At 41.8% G+C, this 17,982-nt stretch overlaps 1 protein-coding gene and 1 long non-coding RNA gene across 2 annotated transcripts; one reads left to right on the top strand and one right to left on the bottom strand.

The window, feature by feature from the left end:
- Positions 1-2,592: 2,592 nt before the first annotated feature.
- dhx32b (DEAH (Asp-Glu-Ala-His) box polypeptide 32b) lies at positions 2,593-9,135 on the bottom strand. The gene is made up of 11 exons (XM_038990825.1): positions 8,869-9,135; positions 8,272-8,465; positions 6,969-7,341; positions 6,616-6,849; positions 6,396-6,489; positions 6,145-6,294; positions 4,955-5,146; positions 4,616-4,756; positions 4,313-4,503; positions 3,865-4,055; positions 2,593-2,976 (listed from the first exon to the last, which is right to left on the bottom strand). Exons 1-11 carry the CDS (start codon positions 9,133-9,135, stop codon positions 2,802-2,804), a joined length of 2,202 nt encoding a protein of 733 aa, XP_038846753.1. The 3' UTR covers positions 2,593-2,801.
- Positions 9,136-15,558: 6,423 nt separating this feature from the next.
- LOC120046567 lies at positions 15,559-17,344 on the top strand. The gene is made up of 3 exons (XR_005476822.1): positions 15,559-15,948; positions 16,087-16,256; positions 16,393-17,344. It is a non-coding gene; the product is annotated as an uncharacterized LOC120046567 (long non-coding RNA).
- Positions 17,345-17,982: the final 638 nt, after the last annotated feature.

The following is a 17,982-nucleotide window of genomic DNA, read 5'->3' as shown; positions in this document are numbered from 1 at the left end:
ATGGGTGGCAAGGAATAGGTTACTCCTAAATATTTCTAAAACTAAAAGCACTGTATTTGGGACGAATCATTCACTAAACCCTAAACCTCAACTAAATGTTGTAATAAATAATTTGGAAGTTGAGCAAGTTGCGGTGACTAAACTGGTTGGAGTTACCCTGGATTGTAAACTGTCATGGTCAAAACATATTGATACAACAGTAGCTAAGATGGGGAGAAGTATGTCCATGATAAGGCGCTGCTCTACCTTCTTGACAGCACTATCAACAAGGCAGGTCCTACAGGCCCTAGTTTTGTCGCACCTGGACTACTGTTCTGTCGTGTGGTCAGGTGCCACAAAAAATAACTTAGGAAAATAAATTGCAATTGGTTCAGAACAGGGCAGCACGGCTGTCCCTTGGCTGTACACAGAGAGCTAATATTAATAATATGCATGTCAATCTCTCCTGGTTCAAAGTGGAGGAGAGATTTGACTTCATCACTGCTTGTATTTATGAGAGTTATTGACATGTTGAATGCACCGAGCTGTCTGTTTGAACTACCGGTGAACAGCTCGGACACCCATGCATACCCAACAAGACATGCCACGAGGTCTCTTCACAGTCCCCAAGTCCAGAACAGACTATGAGAGGCGCACAGTACTAAATAAATCCATGACTACATGGAATTCTATTCCACATCAAGTAACTCATGCAAGCAGTAAAATTAGATGCATATACACACACACGATAGCATACACTCTATACACACATACACATGGATTTTGTACTGTATATACACTGCCGTTCAAGAGTTTGGGGTCACTTAGAAATGTTCATGTTTTTGATATAAAAGCCATTTTTTTGTCCATTTTTAAAATAACAGCATAAAAATGGTATCTATGAGTTCATCTGACTCTGGGTAAGTAGAAAATGGCTTAATTTACTAAATCTCTCACTATCCCTTTAAGCATAGTTTTAAATTTAAAACAATACCTATGTTTTTTACAATAGAAATAAGGTCGAGGATCTTCTGAAGACCTATAAGAATGGTTACTCTAAGCTACTTCATGCTGAAGACTGCTCCACTCCTCAGACGTGTTGAGCTCTTCCTCGACCTCCTGCAACAGCTGACCCCACAGACAGGAAGTGGGGACCTCTGGGGCAGGGTCATGATGACAACCGAAATAACAGACCCTTATCAAGGTGTTCAATGCTCTTTACACCTGCAATGTGAAATTATCACCAGCTGTGCCTTACTACCAGATTGAGCAATCCACAATTTTGCCTTTTGGTAGATTTTGTTTTACAATTCCTGCACTTCACCTTTTCAACTGACATCGTTTTTGGAAATTAAATTACAGATATACATTTTTCTTTGTTATCCCTAACTAAATGAGGGATACATGAACTTAAACTTTGGAGTACCCGTATCTCAACGGGATTTGATTTTATAAACCTGAATTATAGTAACTATGCTGTGAAGAAACAGGTTAAGGAATGAGGCAAGTTGCGGAAGCTGAAATGAAGTTAATGTTACAACATTTCAAAATGAAAATGTGCAATAGCCTGCAGGCAATGTTGAATGCAAACGATCCATTCAAAGGATAATTTGTACTGGTTGCTGTATTTATGTTTGAATGTGTGTGCCTGCATGTTTGCCTTGACATGAAATAAAGGTTAGTATATATTTCTAATCACCTTGTCTTGGTTCACGTTGGTAACGACAGTGTATGAACACTACTACACAACACCAACCTTGGTGCCAAGAAGTTAAACTTATTTCTGTCTGTATATAAAATGCCCTGGATCTTGGCATGAGCATGTGAGTATGTATGCAGGACTAAAGAGGTCACATGGTGCTGTAATGCCTCATGTAGCTACAATACTGTAATGCACTGTCCCTGAATTGGGTCACCCCCACCCCACCTATCCCTTCTCTCTTCACAGCAGATGGAGCAACAAACCCAAATGATGTCCCTGTGCTACTCTGTTTCTGCTCCTCTGTGCTAATCCGTCTGGGACACACATTTTATGCACTATGACAGCCTAGAGTCATTTAACAGAAAGGTAAGAGAAATGGTCCAACTGAGCAGTGGAGGGTAAGGGCAAAGTGTAAAGAATATGCCCGTGGGGGTTAAGTGTCTAAGCTGTATGTTTTGGCTTTTGGACTGACTAAATATACATATTTGAAGCGTTACAGATTGCGCGATAGAAATGTAAAGGCCATTTCCATTTGAGCTGACATCTGCAGCATTTACCTTGAATGCATTCTCCTCTAGCGCGGGAACATTGCCTTTACATTTAAATCACGCTGGAATACTGAACTTTCGCAATACGGATTGAACAGAGCCCTAGATTTGCATTTAGGCTAAGTACTCTTCAAACCTGCATTTTTAGTGGTGTGTTTATTCTTAAACTGCAAGTTCCAAGAAACAACATACATCCCTGTACATACGTAGGGCTCTATAAATTAAATATACATTGACTAGAAAGGATGCCTATATAAATATTGCTAAAACTAACACATTGGCAATCTGGACAGATAGTTTCACTTTTCTTCCCATAATTCAATTCCAGTAATTAACTAATTTAATTATATTAATTAGCCTGACATTAACATTATTCTAAGTTTCAATGACTCAAAAGTAATACTGGTGATGAGATGACTGAAAGGTAACACTGGTGATGAGATGACTGAAAGGTAACACTGGTGATGAGATGACTGAGAGGTAACACTGGTGAAAATGATCATATAATACAGTACCGGGGAATGAGTAGGGAGTTTCTGCCTCTAAGACATTCTCAACCAAAGCCTTCACAATCATTGTATGATACAACTGGCGGTGACTTCTGGTATGCTCTCTAGGCTGGGGCTCTTTTGAATCTTCTTCGCTTTGTAGTGTTCAGCTCCATTGTCTAAGATGTTCTGGAGGATGTCCTTGCTCTCGCTGGGAGGCAGGTTGAAGAAGAAGTATTGTGGAGCCATCTGAATGAACCTGGGTACAGGGAGGGAATCATTGGTGAACATGGAGTTGGACATTGGGCGAGTCAACCCAATATTCTCTGATATATTTGCATTTTCATTCATCTGGTTCTGATTTCACAGTAAGTATTGTCTTATTCATTTGCACTTGAATTTAACATAGCACGGGAACATTTGGTCAACTGCAATTATGGAGAGCAACCTGAAATTCATTTGAATTACAGTGAGAGGAAATTGAAATTAGTTAGATTATCATAGACCAAAGAACGAGAATCTCCCAATGATGTTCACTGCAATTGACCAAAATTCAGCAATCAAGGATTTCCTATGAATGACATCCAATCTCTTTGTTGGAAAGAGCACTTACTGTAACATCAGTCTAACAGTTGCCAGGAGCACCATTTGGTAAACATTTGAGCGATTAAAAAAACAAACAAAAAAAACATTCCAGAGTGTAACCCAACACGGCATGTGAAGGCTGCCGAGCCTTCTCTGTCATTAACAGTCCCCCTTAAACCAGCACCCTCTCTGTAGCTGTGCTCTTCCTAATCCCCTTTTAACCAGCTGATACTGGAGGGCAGGATTAAGAAAACCCCCGCCCGTTACAATCTGACTCTAATGTGCCATGGTGAAGAGCCTGGTGCAAAAAGGAAAGCAATGTGTGGGAACTCTTGTCTCTCCCTGAAGTAAATGTCTGTAGTTATCTATTGGAGGTTACAAGCTAGACACAGTTCTAACCTATTCATATATTTTAATTTGATTTAATTATCTTTGATATACTATATTTAGATATTTTTTATGTTTGGATGATTTTGTTGCTGTGTATCTTTTGCAAATGGTTACTTCACATCAACAAAGCCCTTTTTGAACAAAGAACATCCTCCACCTCTAATCCACTTACTCCTCTGGTGATATGTGGGACACGGTGCGGATGCAGTTGTCCTCTGAGAAGGAGTACTGATGGAAGAGGACCCACTCCGGCAGGCCTAGTTTGGGTGTCTTGGTGCCGTAGGCAGAGAAAGGGTGGATCTGGGCCACGTGCTTGTGTGTCAACATGAAGTAATTCCCTGATGAATCCACATCCCTTGCCACCTGAAAGTCATAACAGTATGTCTTTTATAATAACTTCAAGTTTCACTTCAAAAGGAACTCGCACATCTGAGAACTTTTTGTGATACAATGTGATAACTTGTGGGAACAATGTGATAACTTCAAAGAAAAGAGAAACCCGCACACTGCTCTTGCTAGTGATACGAGTAAGTAGAAGGTAGATTGTATCTTTCAAGTTTCTTAGTAGTAACAGTTATCAATAGATAGCTAATGGTAGAAGCAAAGCCATATTACTGTACCTGCATGAAGAAGCCAGCTAGCAGCGCTCTCTTAATGTTGAGAGTGTTTCCCTTGGAGCCAAAGGAAGGCATGGAGACAGGCAGCTCTATCCTCCTCAGGATGTCAGTCAGCTCAGAGCGGATAGCATCAGCCGTCTGCAGGGCAGACAGACTCAGGAAGTAGTCCTGACACCACTTCTCCACACTGACAACTGGAAAACCACAAACCAGAGAGAGTAAATGAGGGTTTTATGGCCAATGTTATCCTTTTTTAAAAAGCTGGTTGTATGCACTGTGGCTACAGGCATGCCTATGTGAACTCACAAGGCTCATGCTGGTTCTGTTTGAAAGCCTTGTAGATGTTGATGAGGGTGAAGTGGTCTCCCTCTGGGTGCTGGAACTTCAGGTGACACTGAGAGGCCTCTAGCCTCAACTCCCTTGAGGGGACCAGGAAGCAGCTTGGTGCTAAGAGGGGCAGCGTGAGAGAAGGGGTTAGCACACTAATATTGTACATTATGAAGTATCTGTGAGGATTGACGTGACTTCAATTTGAATGAGGTCTGCAAGTGTGCAAGCATGACCACAGCATGGTGGTGGTGTGTGTTAACACAAACCTTTAATGTGGTATACAGACCACAGAGCATAAGTTGAAGTCCCACACACCTGTCAGCATGGCGGCTATGGTGACCACCTCGTTGACACAGTCAAACTCGCAGGAGGCCAGTAGTGTCTTGGCCATCTGGGGCTCCAGGGGGAACTCAGACATGATGATGCCGATCTCCGACAGGTTCCCATCGTCATCCAGGGCTGCTAGATAGTCCAGTTCCTCCAAGGCCTGCATCAGACCCTCAGGATCTGGTGGAAATAACACCGCCATGGAAATGAATCGAACTGTGCGTGACAGAATTGTGAAGTATCTGACTTTGTAAAGAAAGTCACCTGTAAACTATGTGATTACAACCTTGTAAAACAGATTATTTTAAATTCAAGGTACAACCAGCAAGCAGGCTAAACTGATTGTAATTTAAGTCCTCAATATCCTAATGTCAGCTGGTCATCACTATGCAAAATATATGTTCTGAGAGGCTTTGCTCTACACTGAGGGTTTTGGATGTAACAATGTTTTCAACAAGAAAAAAGCTACAGTATACAGGGCAATAAACATCTCAAATGTACTGTCCCGTTATGATCATTATGGTGATAGTCTAATCCTGAGAAACAGCATCACAACATCAGCAACATAATAATAATGACAACATCACACCCATCAACACACACTTTCAATCAATGTCATCCAATCATGGGGCTTATAGTGAAATGCCCACATTGCCCAGCTGCACATGATCATTACGCTGTAGTGCTTGGCAGGGCTTACACACACACACACACACACACACACACACACACACACACACACACAGAGAGAGAGAGAGAGCATGACTAAACTCTTATCGTTAATGAGTGTTAGACCTCTATGGCTGCTGCTGCATCACTAGGCCAGCTCTCCAAACATTGGCCGTAGAACAGGGCTTGTCAGCTCAGCTAACGCATGCCTCACCGACCTCCAATAGAACACAATACCACACAACAGGCCTGTTTGTACTGGAAACACGGGCCAAACGAAATAACTGAGCTCAACCCAAAATGTGTCTCTCTACAGGATGCATGGAGCTCAAAAGCATAAATACAAAACAACATTATTGCCTTATGCATTAAGAATGTAATTTCTGATGTATCACTCCACTCAGTATGTATACATTTAGCTGCCCTGTCACATATGTACTGTAGATACAATAAAAAAAAAAGTAATGTTGAAGAAAGAGCCTGTACTTGTTCAGCCCGTCTTGCCGTACCTGGCCTGTCGATAAAGTCACAGCGGCCCAGACCGCCGATGTCCATCCTCTTCAGGAAGAGCACTGTGGATGTGATGTCAGACTCAAGGATGTGGGGGCGTGTCTCACTGGGCAGGGGTGTGTCCTCTGGGTACAGACAAAAACTCTTCCCTGCGGGAAATGATGCGCTCAGGTTAGCAAGAACACATGACCCTCCAAGCTGTGTGACTTCAATACCTGGACTTTGTTACTGATTTCAATCTTTGTCATACCTGTTGGTCCTACAAGCTGTTTGCGGCTTTCTGCTTGGATCCGACTGATAGGTTGAATGGCGACTGAGTTCGCCCTGATCCTAGGGTTATAAACCTAGAACACGAGGAAAGACAGACATTCATTAAAAAAACACCACTAATTACCATTTATTACAATCTTGTTACCAAAAAGGGGTACAAAGGTTTGCTTAAAATAACTATTCAGCAATAAGTTACTCACATTTCTTTTCTGGACACCGGCATCAATGACAAAGTTCAGCATGTGCACAGCCCAAAAGAGGTCTTCATTTGGACTGGAGGTGAGGAATACTCTTCTGCACCGGCCTTCCTCTTCACCCGGCATGGGCAGAGTTCCACCCAGCCCAGGGTGCACCGAGATAGGGAGAAGTTCCCCTAGATGTGGGGGTATATTGGCCTCCTCGCGAAGGAGGATATCACGGGCAAGATCTATCTCCTAATAAAACACAAGAGAAGGTTGAGTAATGCTGTTGTCGAAGCAACAGTTGCCATGGTATGGCTTCTTCCACGTTCCCAGACTGTAGACTAGGATATGACATTTTAAGAAGATCTTACTTGAGTTGTGGCCAAAAACACGACTATATCCCCTTCCTCTTGGGAGTGGTGTATCTCCAGAACCAGACGCAGGGCAGAGCAGAAGTAGTCCTTGTGGCTGGTACCAGTATACACCACCTCCGCTGAACATACCCCCTCCAGCTGGATCAGTGGGACATTCCTGTAGTGGCCCAGTAGTTTGGGTCCTGGGTGTGTAGCTGTGAGGAGCACCACGCGGAGCTCGGGCCTCTGCAGGGTGATGTCTTTGAGAAGGCCCAGTAGAACATCTGTACTGACCGTCCTCTCGTGGGCTTGGTCGATGATGATGACGCCGTAGTGCTCCAGCATGGGGTCTGACATCATCTCTCTGAGCAGCATGTCATCAGTGCAGTACCTGGGGTGGGGAAGAAGAAAATGGTTACAAACATACATAAACAGATATGGCCGCAAACAGGCGTAGGGTAACATTTTGTGGGAGTAGCATATGTGTTGATAAAGTTCTACTGAAGTGATTTATCAAGTACATACACTCTATTTACAAAAACATAAAATCAATCAATTCTAGTGCTCTAATAGCAAATTGAAGCCAAAGGTGTAAGACAACATGACGTATTAGGAGATGAATAGCTGTCCTCCTGGAAGGGTCCTTAATGAAGCTGCTGTGCTTGGCTACTTTGTGTAATTTAGGGCTCTATTCAATCTGTATCGCTGAAGTGTTACAGATTGCTCGATAGAAATGTAAAGGTAAACCCTTACTCTTAGAAAAAGGTTTCTTTGGCTGTCCCTATAGAATAACTCTTTTTGGATCCAGGTAGAACCCTTTTGGATTCCATGTAGAATCCTTGTGGAAAGGGTTCTACATGGAACCCAAAAGGATTCTCTACCTGTAACCAAAATCATTCTATCTGAAACCAAAAAGGGTTCTTTAAAGGGTTCTCCTATGGGGACAGTCGAAGAACACTTTAAGGTTCTAGATAGCACCTTTTTCTCTAAGTGTGTAGTTATTAGTCTAGTCAGTGGATTCATTAGGTCTCCCTGGCTGCCTGTTTTCTTAGCTTGTCTTGGGTCTTTGTTCCCCGGCTGACTTATGGCAGTGAGAGACGCGGGAGCGTGGCATATGGTCAGAGTGAGAGCTGGGCAGCTGCAGGGGAGCCCCATGAAAAGAGGCTCCTCAACTCTTTTGTTCAGTTCTTTAAAAAAAGAAAAGACAGCCACCAAGAAGGTGGGGGGTGATGCGGGGGGTGATGTAAGTGTGTGAGTGTGTATGAGAAAAAGAGTGTGTGTGTGTTTGTGAATTGGTATGTGTGTAATAGTGTTTACAGACCTGAGAACAGTGTCACCAGAGCAGCATGTCTCTAGGGGGATGCTGTAGCCCACTTCATGGCCGATGTTGACGTCCATCTCATCAGCTACACGCAGGGCCAGATCCACTGTATGTTGCCTGTGGACCTGGGTGCACACCACCATGCCATTCTGGTACTGGACAGACAGGCAGAACTCTGCACACCACTGGGGAATCTGAGCATGCCACAGGAGGGAAAGATAAGAACATGAAACATACTGCCACAACAGATTATCCTTTCTAATCACGTCCTTCAGTCATAATTAGAGTGTTAAACCCCAAACGCCTCATTTCACTTACCAGTTTGAACATCTCTTTTCTCCTGAAGTGTGCACTGGTTCAGTACTCCCCACTAATGTAAAAATATTGAATTAGTATGGGTGTGGGCTAGAGGGAGATTCCACCATAGGCCTATTTCTTATACCAGTCCTTTTCTTTCAAATTCATTATGGTAATCGAACAAGTGCACCCTTTGGGAGAAAGGAAAGATTTTTGGGATGCAGTCAATAGTAACTGCATTACACACATATTTGTGAGATAAAACCTACTTATTATCAGAGGGGAGAGTAATCAACTCACCTGAGAGCTTCTGCCAGTTCTTGCAGTGCCAGAGACAATAATAAACTGCCTGTTGGCCAGCTTGTCCATGAAATCACACTTGGCTTTCCAAACTGGCAGATCCATCCTTTCCTTCAGTAATGTGTAATATCGAGAGGAGTAGGGTAGTCCGTCAAATCGATTAAGCTCCAAAACATCACCATATTCTACAACTTCTTGACCTGCTCCTTCTGTTTCGAAGGCTACTCTATCCTCCCAATACTTCTCTCCGGTTATGCCCTGCGCCATGGTTGATGTGGATTACGCGCTCCTTTCTGGACCCAATCGAGAGATAGGCTACGCGCTAATAGAAAGAGCCTCGACCATGCAAATAATTGAAAGAAAGTTTACGTGATTTTATATAATTCGAAGTCGGTTGTTGAAACTAAATAAAATTGCTTCGAATGAATGCCCCTGCCCTGCTCCAAACCGGGAGAGCCTGAATAATGAAACACGCTCCAGCGACCGTGAAGGCTGACTAGTCATGTGGCCACTAATCCCTGATTCCAACAGATGAGACTAAGATCAATGATGGAACAGGCCAGCCAGGGCATAATAGAATAGAGAACAATAGTTTGAATAGAACATGGCCAGCGTGGAGGATTGTGCGGCTGTGCACAGCTGCATGGTTAATACTTTATTGTGCAATTTCACATTTGCAACAGTGGTGCAAACATAGAGAATGAGACGAATATTGCAACAGTAGCAATAAATCACAGCGTTGTCCAAACTTCGAAGGATTTCCCGCACATCAGGTTTTCCTGCAACCGCCACAATGCGGTTCCCATAGCAACCATCAACTGTCATCAAAAAGGCATTCATTACACAGTGTGAAAAACGTTTCACTAGTTAGCTAACATAGCTAGCTACTTTTTTCATTGCGGCCCTAGAGTCGATGTCTGCGTCCCGGCGGAAATCAAATTAGCATAATATAAACATCACCATACAAATCCTTCAATTTAAACTAGGGATATGTTTTTTTTGCATTGGATGAGTCTCAATCTACTGCATTAGCATATGCAGGTGGAAGGTTAAAACTAGAGATGTTTTTGTCAGACCATGAGACATCCCGAAAATCGGTCTTCTAACAAAATCATCTGTATCATCCGAATGGTTTGGCCTACAAACTGTTATGACCATTTATGTAAAGATGATACTCTCCCGAACACGATTTGCTCTATGACCCACACAACGCCCCAACAAGCGTCATGGGACAGCGATCTGCCAACTTATGTCTGTAGCGTCCGAACAGTGGGCTACACAGTAATATGTAATATACGGTCAATTACCGTGAGACTGGCAGTATTTTGCATGACAATAGCCTGCGGACAACATTTTATGACTGCCATAGCCCTAACTCTCAATACAAGTAGCTGTCACGATCGTCGTATGAGAGAGACCAAGAGAGACCAAGGCGCAGTGTGGTATGCGTACATTATCTTTTAATGAATGAAACACTGAACAAAAACAACAAACTCAATGAATAAACCATGAAGCTATACAAATAGTGCAGACAGGCAACTAAACATAGACAAGACCCACAAACACAAAAGGGAAATGGCTGCCTAAATATGATCCCCAATCAGAGACAACGATAAACAGCTGCCTCTGATTGGGAACCATATCAGGCCACCATAGACATACAAATACACCTAGATAACCCACCCAAATCACCATCACGCCCCAACCAACACAGAGAAAAAACAGCTTACTATGTTCAGGGCGTGACAGTAGCTAAAAGTTGACCCACACCTTATCCCTTTCAATGTCTGTGCTGTTCTTGAGGCTGCCTTGAGGCTGCCTTAAACCATCTCCTCGTCATTGGTAAAGTGGGTCACCCATGGACCTGCTTCTCTGTGGAAGAGATGGACCCCAAATCACACACATACAGTAGTGGTGCATGCATGTATGTTTGTTTATTCCATGTGTAACTCTGTGTTGTTGTATGTGTCTAACTGCTTTGCTTTATCTTGGCCAGGTCGCAGTTGCAAATGAGAACTTATTCTTAACTAGCCTACCTGGTTAAATAAAGGTGAATATATATATATATTTTTAAATGCAGTGGTGATATTAGCAGATTTTTTTTGTTGTTGATTTTTGTCGACTTGATTCATGATGATGACTGCAAGCCAAGATTTTGAAAGTATGATGTTGACATGATCAGTCCAATCAAATCTACTGTACATATGATTTGACATCATTTTATCTGTGGCCAATGACCTTGAGCCTTCTTGGATCGGCATTTCTAATGTAACTCTATGGCGCCACCCAAGGGGCTAGAATTTTTGAGGTCTCCCCTTAGACTTGGTGGTGACGTAGTGTCCTCATGACTGACAGAACACTGAGCCAATCACGGCGCAACGCTCCATATTTTCTGCTGGCTTATCCCACCACCACAGAAAGCACTGAGCTAGGCTGAAACACCTGCATTTTGGAGCTGCCTTACTCAAGAAAACAAAAAAGAGACCATGTTTGTATGCGACTTTATTAACTCAATGACATATTTTTTTTTTTTTACATTGTTTGCAAACTGATATGCGACATGTATTAATGGAAAAATAACATGCAAAACAGGCAAGCCCCACCTGCCCTGAATGACGGGTCGCCACTGGGTGCATGGGTAAAATCACTGGGGAAGCCAGAAAAAAAGCCATATTACAACCTACAACCTTTATAACCCGTTATTTCATATGCCTTGTGACCGTGATACAGTGCATCTGGAAAGTATTCAGACTCTTTGACTTTTTCCACATTTTGTTACATTACAGCCTTATTCTAAAATGGATTAAATGTCCCCCCCTCATCAATCTACACACAATACCCCCACAATACCCCATAATGACAAAGCAAAAACTGTATAACATTTTTAAACTGAAATATTACATTTATATACAGTAGGTATTCAGACCCTTTACTCAGTACTTTGTTGAAGCACCTTTGGCAGCGATTACAGCCACAAGTCTTCTTGGGTATGACGCTACAAGCTTGGCACACCTGTATTTGGGGAGTTTCTCTCTCTCTTCTCTGCAGATCCTCTCAAGCTCTGTCAGGTTGGCGAGCGTTGCTGCACAGCTATTTTCAGGTCTCTCTGGAGATATTAGATCAGATTCAAGTCCGGGCTCTGGCTGGGCCACTCAAGGACATTCAGAGACTTGTCCAGAGACAAGCCACTCCTGCATTGTCTCGGCTATGTGCTTAGGGTCATTGTCCTGTTGGAAGGTGAACCTTCGCCCCAGTCTGAGGTCCTGAGCGCTTTGGAGCAGGATTTCATCAAGGATGTCTCTGTATTTTGCTCCGTTCATCTTTTCCTCGATCCTGACTAGTCTCCCAGTTCCTGCCACTGAAGAACATCCCCACAGCATTATGCTGTCACCACCATGCTTCACTGTAGGGATAGTGCCAGGTTTCTTCCAGAAGTGACGCTTGGCATTGAGTCCAAAGAGTTCCATCTTGGTTTCATCAGACCATCTAATCTTGTTTCTGAGAGTAATTTAGTTGCTTTTAGAAAACTCCAAGCGGGCTGTCATCTGCCTTTTACTGAGGAGTGGTTTCCGTCTGGCCACTCTACCATAAAGGCCTGATTGGTGGAGTGCTGCAGAGATGGTTGTCCTTCTGGAAGGTTCTCCCATCTCCACAGAGGAACTCTGGAGCTCTGTCAGAGTGACCATCGGGTCCCTGGTAACCTCCCTGACCAAGGCTATTTTCCCCCAATTGCTCAGTTTGGCTGGGCTGCCAGCTCTTGGAAGAGTCTCGCAGGTTCCAAACTTCTTCCATTTAAGAATGACAGAAGCCACTGTGTTCTTCAATGCTGCAGACATTTTTTGCTACCCTTCCCCAGATCTGTGCCTCGACACAATCCTGTCTCGGAGATCTACGGACAATTCCTTCGACTTCATGGCTTGGTTTTTGCTCTGACATGCACTGTCAACAGCAGTCAAGCACCCAAGCTAACTGGCTAACAGTTGTTGCAGTGACATTCTATTAAAATGGATACTTGCATAGTGGATAAAAAAAAAAAAAAAAAAAGACATGTAAAAAAAATATATATCTGAAAATGTAGCTAGTAGCTACTATCTTACCCGTGGTCTGATATCGGAGTAGATAGCCAGAGCGAATTTACCGGCTATGTCTGTCAACAGTTGTCGAAGTGACATTCATTTGCAATGGATACTTGTATAGTGGAGTCTTTTAGCTAGCTAAACAATGAACCATAATCCCAACTCATGACGTTACTACCCTGCATGAATCTGCAGGTCAAATCAAATCAAATATTGGTCACATTGTATTGGTCACATACACATGGTTAGCAGATGTTATTGTGAGTGTAGCGAAATGCTTGTGCTTCTAGTTCCGACAGTGCAGCAATATCTATCAAGTAATCTAACAATTCCACAACAACTACCTAATACACACAATCTAAGTAAAGGAATGGAATAAGAATATATACATAAAAATATATGGATGAGCAATGACCGAGTGGCATAGGTAAGATGCCTATGCCGTCCGGTCATTGCTCATCTTTATAGGTAGCTATATAGGTACCATCCATATAGGTAGCCATGTAGGTAGCCATATACATAGCATCCATATAGGTAGCTAACCAACCAGATTCAATGTTTTGCTAGCTAACATTAGGCTATAACTAGCCAAGCAAATGGCTCTGAGATACGAATAATAAGATCATGCACGTAACGTTAGCTAGCGAGCTAACGTTAGCTAGCAAGCTAACAGTACACTTTAACTTGAAATGAAACCACTTTCTGTCAAAATTAGAAACATGTAATATCTGAAAATGTAGCTAACTAGACTATCTTACCCGTATACATCATGGTTGGATGCTTCTCCCTGTCACGGATGCAATGGTTGGCCTTAATTTGAAGATGTAATCTAGAGACAGGTGTTTTCTCCATCTCCTTAGCTATCCTACTCTAATTCCACTGATTGCAAAACTCGATCCTCCAGAAGGTGAAGAGCAACACTTATGCAGTTCTACTAAGCAATATATATCAAAAAAGATGTGTTGGACAGGATTATCTACACATATTAACCAGCTTAAATAGACAGAAGTATGCTATATGGCAGACCAATCCGAACTCATCTTTCGGCATGTCCAGCCCACTCATTATCTCAGCCAATCATGGCTAATGGGAAGGTTGCTGACTTTTTCTGTGGCTAAACCAACTAGGCTCATAACTTAACTTTTTTTTTTGTATTGACAGATGGCTTTTAAGTTTCTTATTAGGGCAGATGAAACTTCACATGTTCCAGAAGGTATTTCTGCCCAAAAACACATTTTGATAAAAAAAAAAAAGATTACGTTCAAATGGCTTTCGTGTGAAGCAGTGACCCGCGACATACTGCTAGTTTCCTGAAATAGGTCACATATAGACAAGTGTGTTCCTTTCCAAATCATGTCTAATCAATTGAATTTGGAAGCAAAAGAAACGCACACCTGTTTAGGCGAGGTGCTGGCTAGCTGAGTAGAACACCTGAAAATGAAAAGGAGAGCCTTTGGTGTTATCACGTGCTCCACTAAGGCAGTTATTTATCTAATAACTTGTCCTTGTGGTAAAAATTATGTGGGTAAAAAGAAGTGCGAAATAAAAGTACGAAAACTCAACGTACCCAGTTGCAGACCACTTTTTGGAAGCAAACCACAAACCACTCTAGGAGAGGGGGTGACCTTGACAATTTAATTTAAAGACCCTTGCTCCCTTTTGGTATTCATTGTACATGTTTGTAGGCCTAGTATGTCGCCTAATTGTATCTATGGATTGTATGCTATCCATTCATGTTTTTTATATGTTCTATTTATATCTGTAAATCAACCAATGATATCAAGCCACCCCCGGCCATGATTACAGACACCTGTGTGTGTGTCCTTTGAAACTATATAAACTAGTGACCCGCAGTGTTTGTCATTATACCCTTATGAAGACAGCTTGTCTGTCAAAACGTTGGTTATTAGTTTATAAAATTATTGCATCTGAGCTCCTAGAGTGTGCGGCTCTCCTTTTCAATCAATTGAATTTACCACAGGTGGACTCCAATCAAGTTGTAGAAACATCTCAAGGATGATCACTGGAAACAGGATGCACCTGACCTCATTTTTGAGTCTCATAGCAAAGGGTCTGAATACTTATGTGAATAAATTATTTCATGTTGACGAAACAGTCTATCACTGTCATACAGTACACGCTTTTATTTTTTGTTGTCTGGCTGAAATGCTTGCTCGCTAGCCTAACTTTCATTCATGGGCAGCGTTAGCTATTTAACATTAGCCTTCTACATCTAGCTACATATTGAACTTCCATCCTCTCAGGCCAGGGTCACAATGTTGGAATTAATGGTTGGATCAGAATCGCCGTTATAATCATTGGCCAGTACGGAGAATTTAAGTCAAACCAAAAGTCCAAATCCTTATCTTCCTCCATGTCTAATTTATAAAAGGGCCAATTTCAGCTAGCTAGCTAGCCAAGAGTGTGCAAAGCCGCCATCAAGGCAAAGGGTAGCTTCTTTGAAGAATCTCAATTATAAACTATATTTTAATTTGTTAAACCGTTTTTTGGTTACTACATGATTCCACATGTGTTATTTCATAGTGTTGATGTCTTCACTATTATTCTACAATGTAGAAAATAGTAAAAATAAAGAAAAACCCTTGAATGAGTAGGTGTGTCCATAATGTTGACTGGCACTGTATATAATGTCATTCAGGTGAACCTATGAGTGCGATGAGTGTTGCAGTCTGGGTGAGAAATGAGCAGATGGACTATAGGTACTCTTATAGTTAATGCCATGCTTTATTTCTCTCCAGGACAGTCAATGTGAACGTCAATGACAAACATGGTTTCACTCCTCTCAAGGTGGCTGCACAGACAGTCTTTGCCAGGTTAAACCTTGCAGTAAAAGTCTTGCTCACCGGTGTCTAATAATAGTGGAACGTCACCATTATGCCTGAAAGCTTTACTCTGAACTTGAATTTCTCTTTTTTAGGCTCGTTCACAAATTGCTAGAACACAGTGCAGACATGAATAAGAAGAACGGTAGTGGGAAAGACAGGTGTGCAAACACATACAGTATTTTGTACCTTACCTTTGCATATAGAGTACAATTTTATCACATTTGCAGTACAAACGTTGTGAATAAATGACAAATGGGTTTGTGATTGACCTCTACCATCTCCTGTGTCTATGTCAGGCAGATGCTGACAAGTTTCTTTGGCCACCTGGACATAGTGAAGTATCTGAAGATGTTTGGGGCCACGTGGCAGTCCCAGGACATGGGGGTGGGGCTGTACCCCCCTCCACTGGGCAGCTGACAGAGGACACCTTGCTGTCATAGCCTACATGATTCAGGATGGCTGTGAGGTGAGATTGGTGTCAGCATTTACGAGCTACACTCTATTCTCTACAGTAAATGTAAAGTGCACTACTATCCAAAAGGAAAACTAAAGGAAGTGAGTTATAATTTTGAGACTAAAAGGCATGTTGATTGTTGTCTCAGTTGGATGTTAGAGACAACGTGTCCTACTGACTGGACTCCTTTGATGAGGGTGTCAGCGGTCACTGGAACCCAGCGGTGGCCTCTCTCCTCATCAGAGCCGGGGCTGAAGTCAACACCAGGACAAGGATGGGAAGACGCCACTTATGGTACACTCCAAACACTTCTTCACAAACTTCTGTTGTGCCACTAAAGAGGTTACTCATAGTGCAAACTCACCGAGACTCCTTAGAAAATAGGACATTGGACAGGAAAGTTCATAGGACAAGGCAAGCAGTCAATACAACAACTGTCTGCTAGGTGGCAGTGTTGAACCACCATGAGTTGCTGGTGCAGTTGTTGTTGGACAGGGCCGACCACGATGTGAAGAACGAGGTAATGACAAGTAACAGCATGGGTTCTGTTTCGATTAGAGCAATTTAAATCATTCTGGAATTGACTGATATTTTTGTCTTTGCAGTTTGGGCCAGGGGCAGCTGAAATAGCAAAGGCCTTTGGGAGAGAGGTAATGCTTTCTCCATAAACATTACTGTTGCGTTGTACAGTATGTTACTGTTATAGTGAATATATGAGCAAGTGTTGTTTATCATTTTTTCCCTACAGAATTTCATCAGTTTATTAGAAGGACAGATGAGTATAGTCAGAGATAGTACAGTCCATTAGTAAAGGGCTTAGCTGGACAGCATCATTTTTTTTTCATAATTTCTAATAGCTTTATTATTGTTGCTTATTTTTTAACATGTATGTATGTATACTAAACCTGCATTTTTATCTGAATATTTGTTTTGCGTAACTAAACATTTATACACATACTGTATGATATTTTTATGGATAAATGAAATAATAAACCATCAAGAATTGCCTCAAGACACAAAGGATTGACTTGGTTTCGTTTTACTGTACAGATGTCTGATAAAACCTTATCCTACAAGAGGGAGACACATTTCACATTGCTGTGCCAATGAGTCATGTATTATTATTTGTAATAATGTGTTTGTGTTAAGTCTTCTGCCTACATTCGCCTGTACAGTCAGCAAAATAAATGCAAATAAATCAAATGAACAGCATAAGAGAAATCTCATTTATTTGGCTCTGCAATAATGTTCAAGTACTCCAACTGCTCCAGAATCCAATCTTTTACCATAATCCTCATTCCAAATGGAGTTCAATAAAAAAAATAAAAAAAATGTTTTATTGAACAGGAGAAACCATCACTTTGTGGTTCTCACTGCTCTTGTAAAATAAAATAATGATTGCTGACAGATACTATATTTACACTAACTGTACAATGGCTTTTAATTTGAAAATGTAACAGTGAAACAAAAAATACAGTACATTTGTAGAAAGCAACTTTTACAAGCGAATAGATCTGAAGATCTGACAAATGCTGACATCAGATAGCAGTTGATCTGTAAAAAGGAACATATACAGTGATTACTAAAAGTGTAAATGCAACTACGCAATGCAAGTCTGATGAGTAGCGAGTAGTGCATTCCACAATATTGAGCGACAAGACATACACTGCATTATGAGTACACACACATGCATCCATTTAATTAAAGCCCAACAGTATATTGGTGATCACAATACAAT

The sequence above is a fragment of the Salvelinus namaycush genome, chromosome 4 (assembly GCF_016432855.1).
Source record: "Salvelinus namaycush isolate Seneca chromosome 4, SaNama_1.0, whole genome shotgun sequence".
Taxonomy (NCBI): Eukaryota; Metazoa; Chordata; class Actinopteri; order Salmoniformes; family Salmonidae; genus Salvelinus; species Salvelinus namaycush.
Note: the sequence above shows the minus strand (reverse complement) of the source record. Positions and strands in the feature narration are given on the sequence as shown.

Excerpts from the sequence above, each read along its gene's own strand:
- dhx32b (XM_038990825.1), bottom strand. The coding sequence starts at position 9,135 with ATGGCGCAGGGCATAACCGGAGAGAAGTATTGGGAGGATAGAGTAGCC. Across the intron at positions 8,466-8,868 it reads GAACTGGCAGAAGCTCTCAG|ATTCCCCAGTGGTGTGCAGA; the intron begins GTGAGTTGATTA and ends TGGCATGCTCAG. Across the intron at positions 7,342-8,271 it reads TCTGGTGACACTGTTCTCAG|GTACTGCACTGATGACATGC; the intron begins GTCTGTAAACAC and ends TCCCCACCCCAG.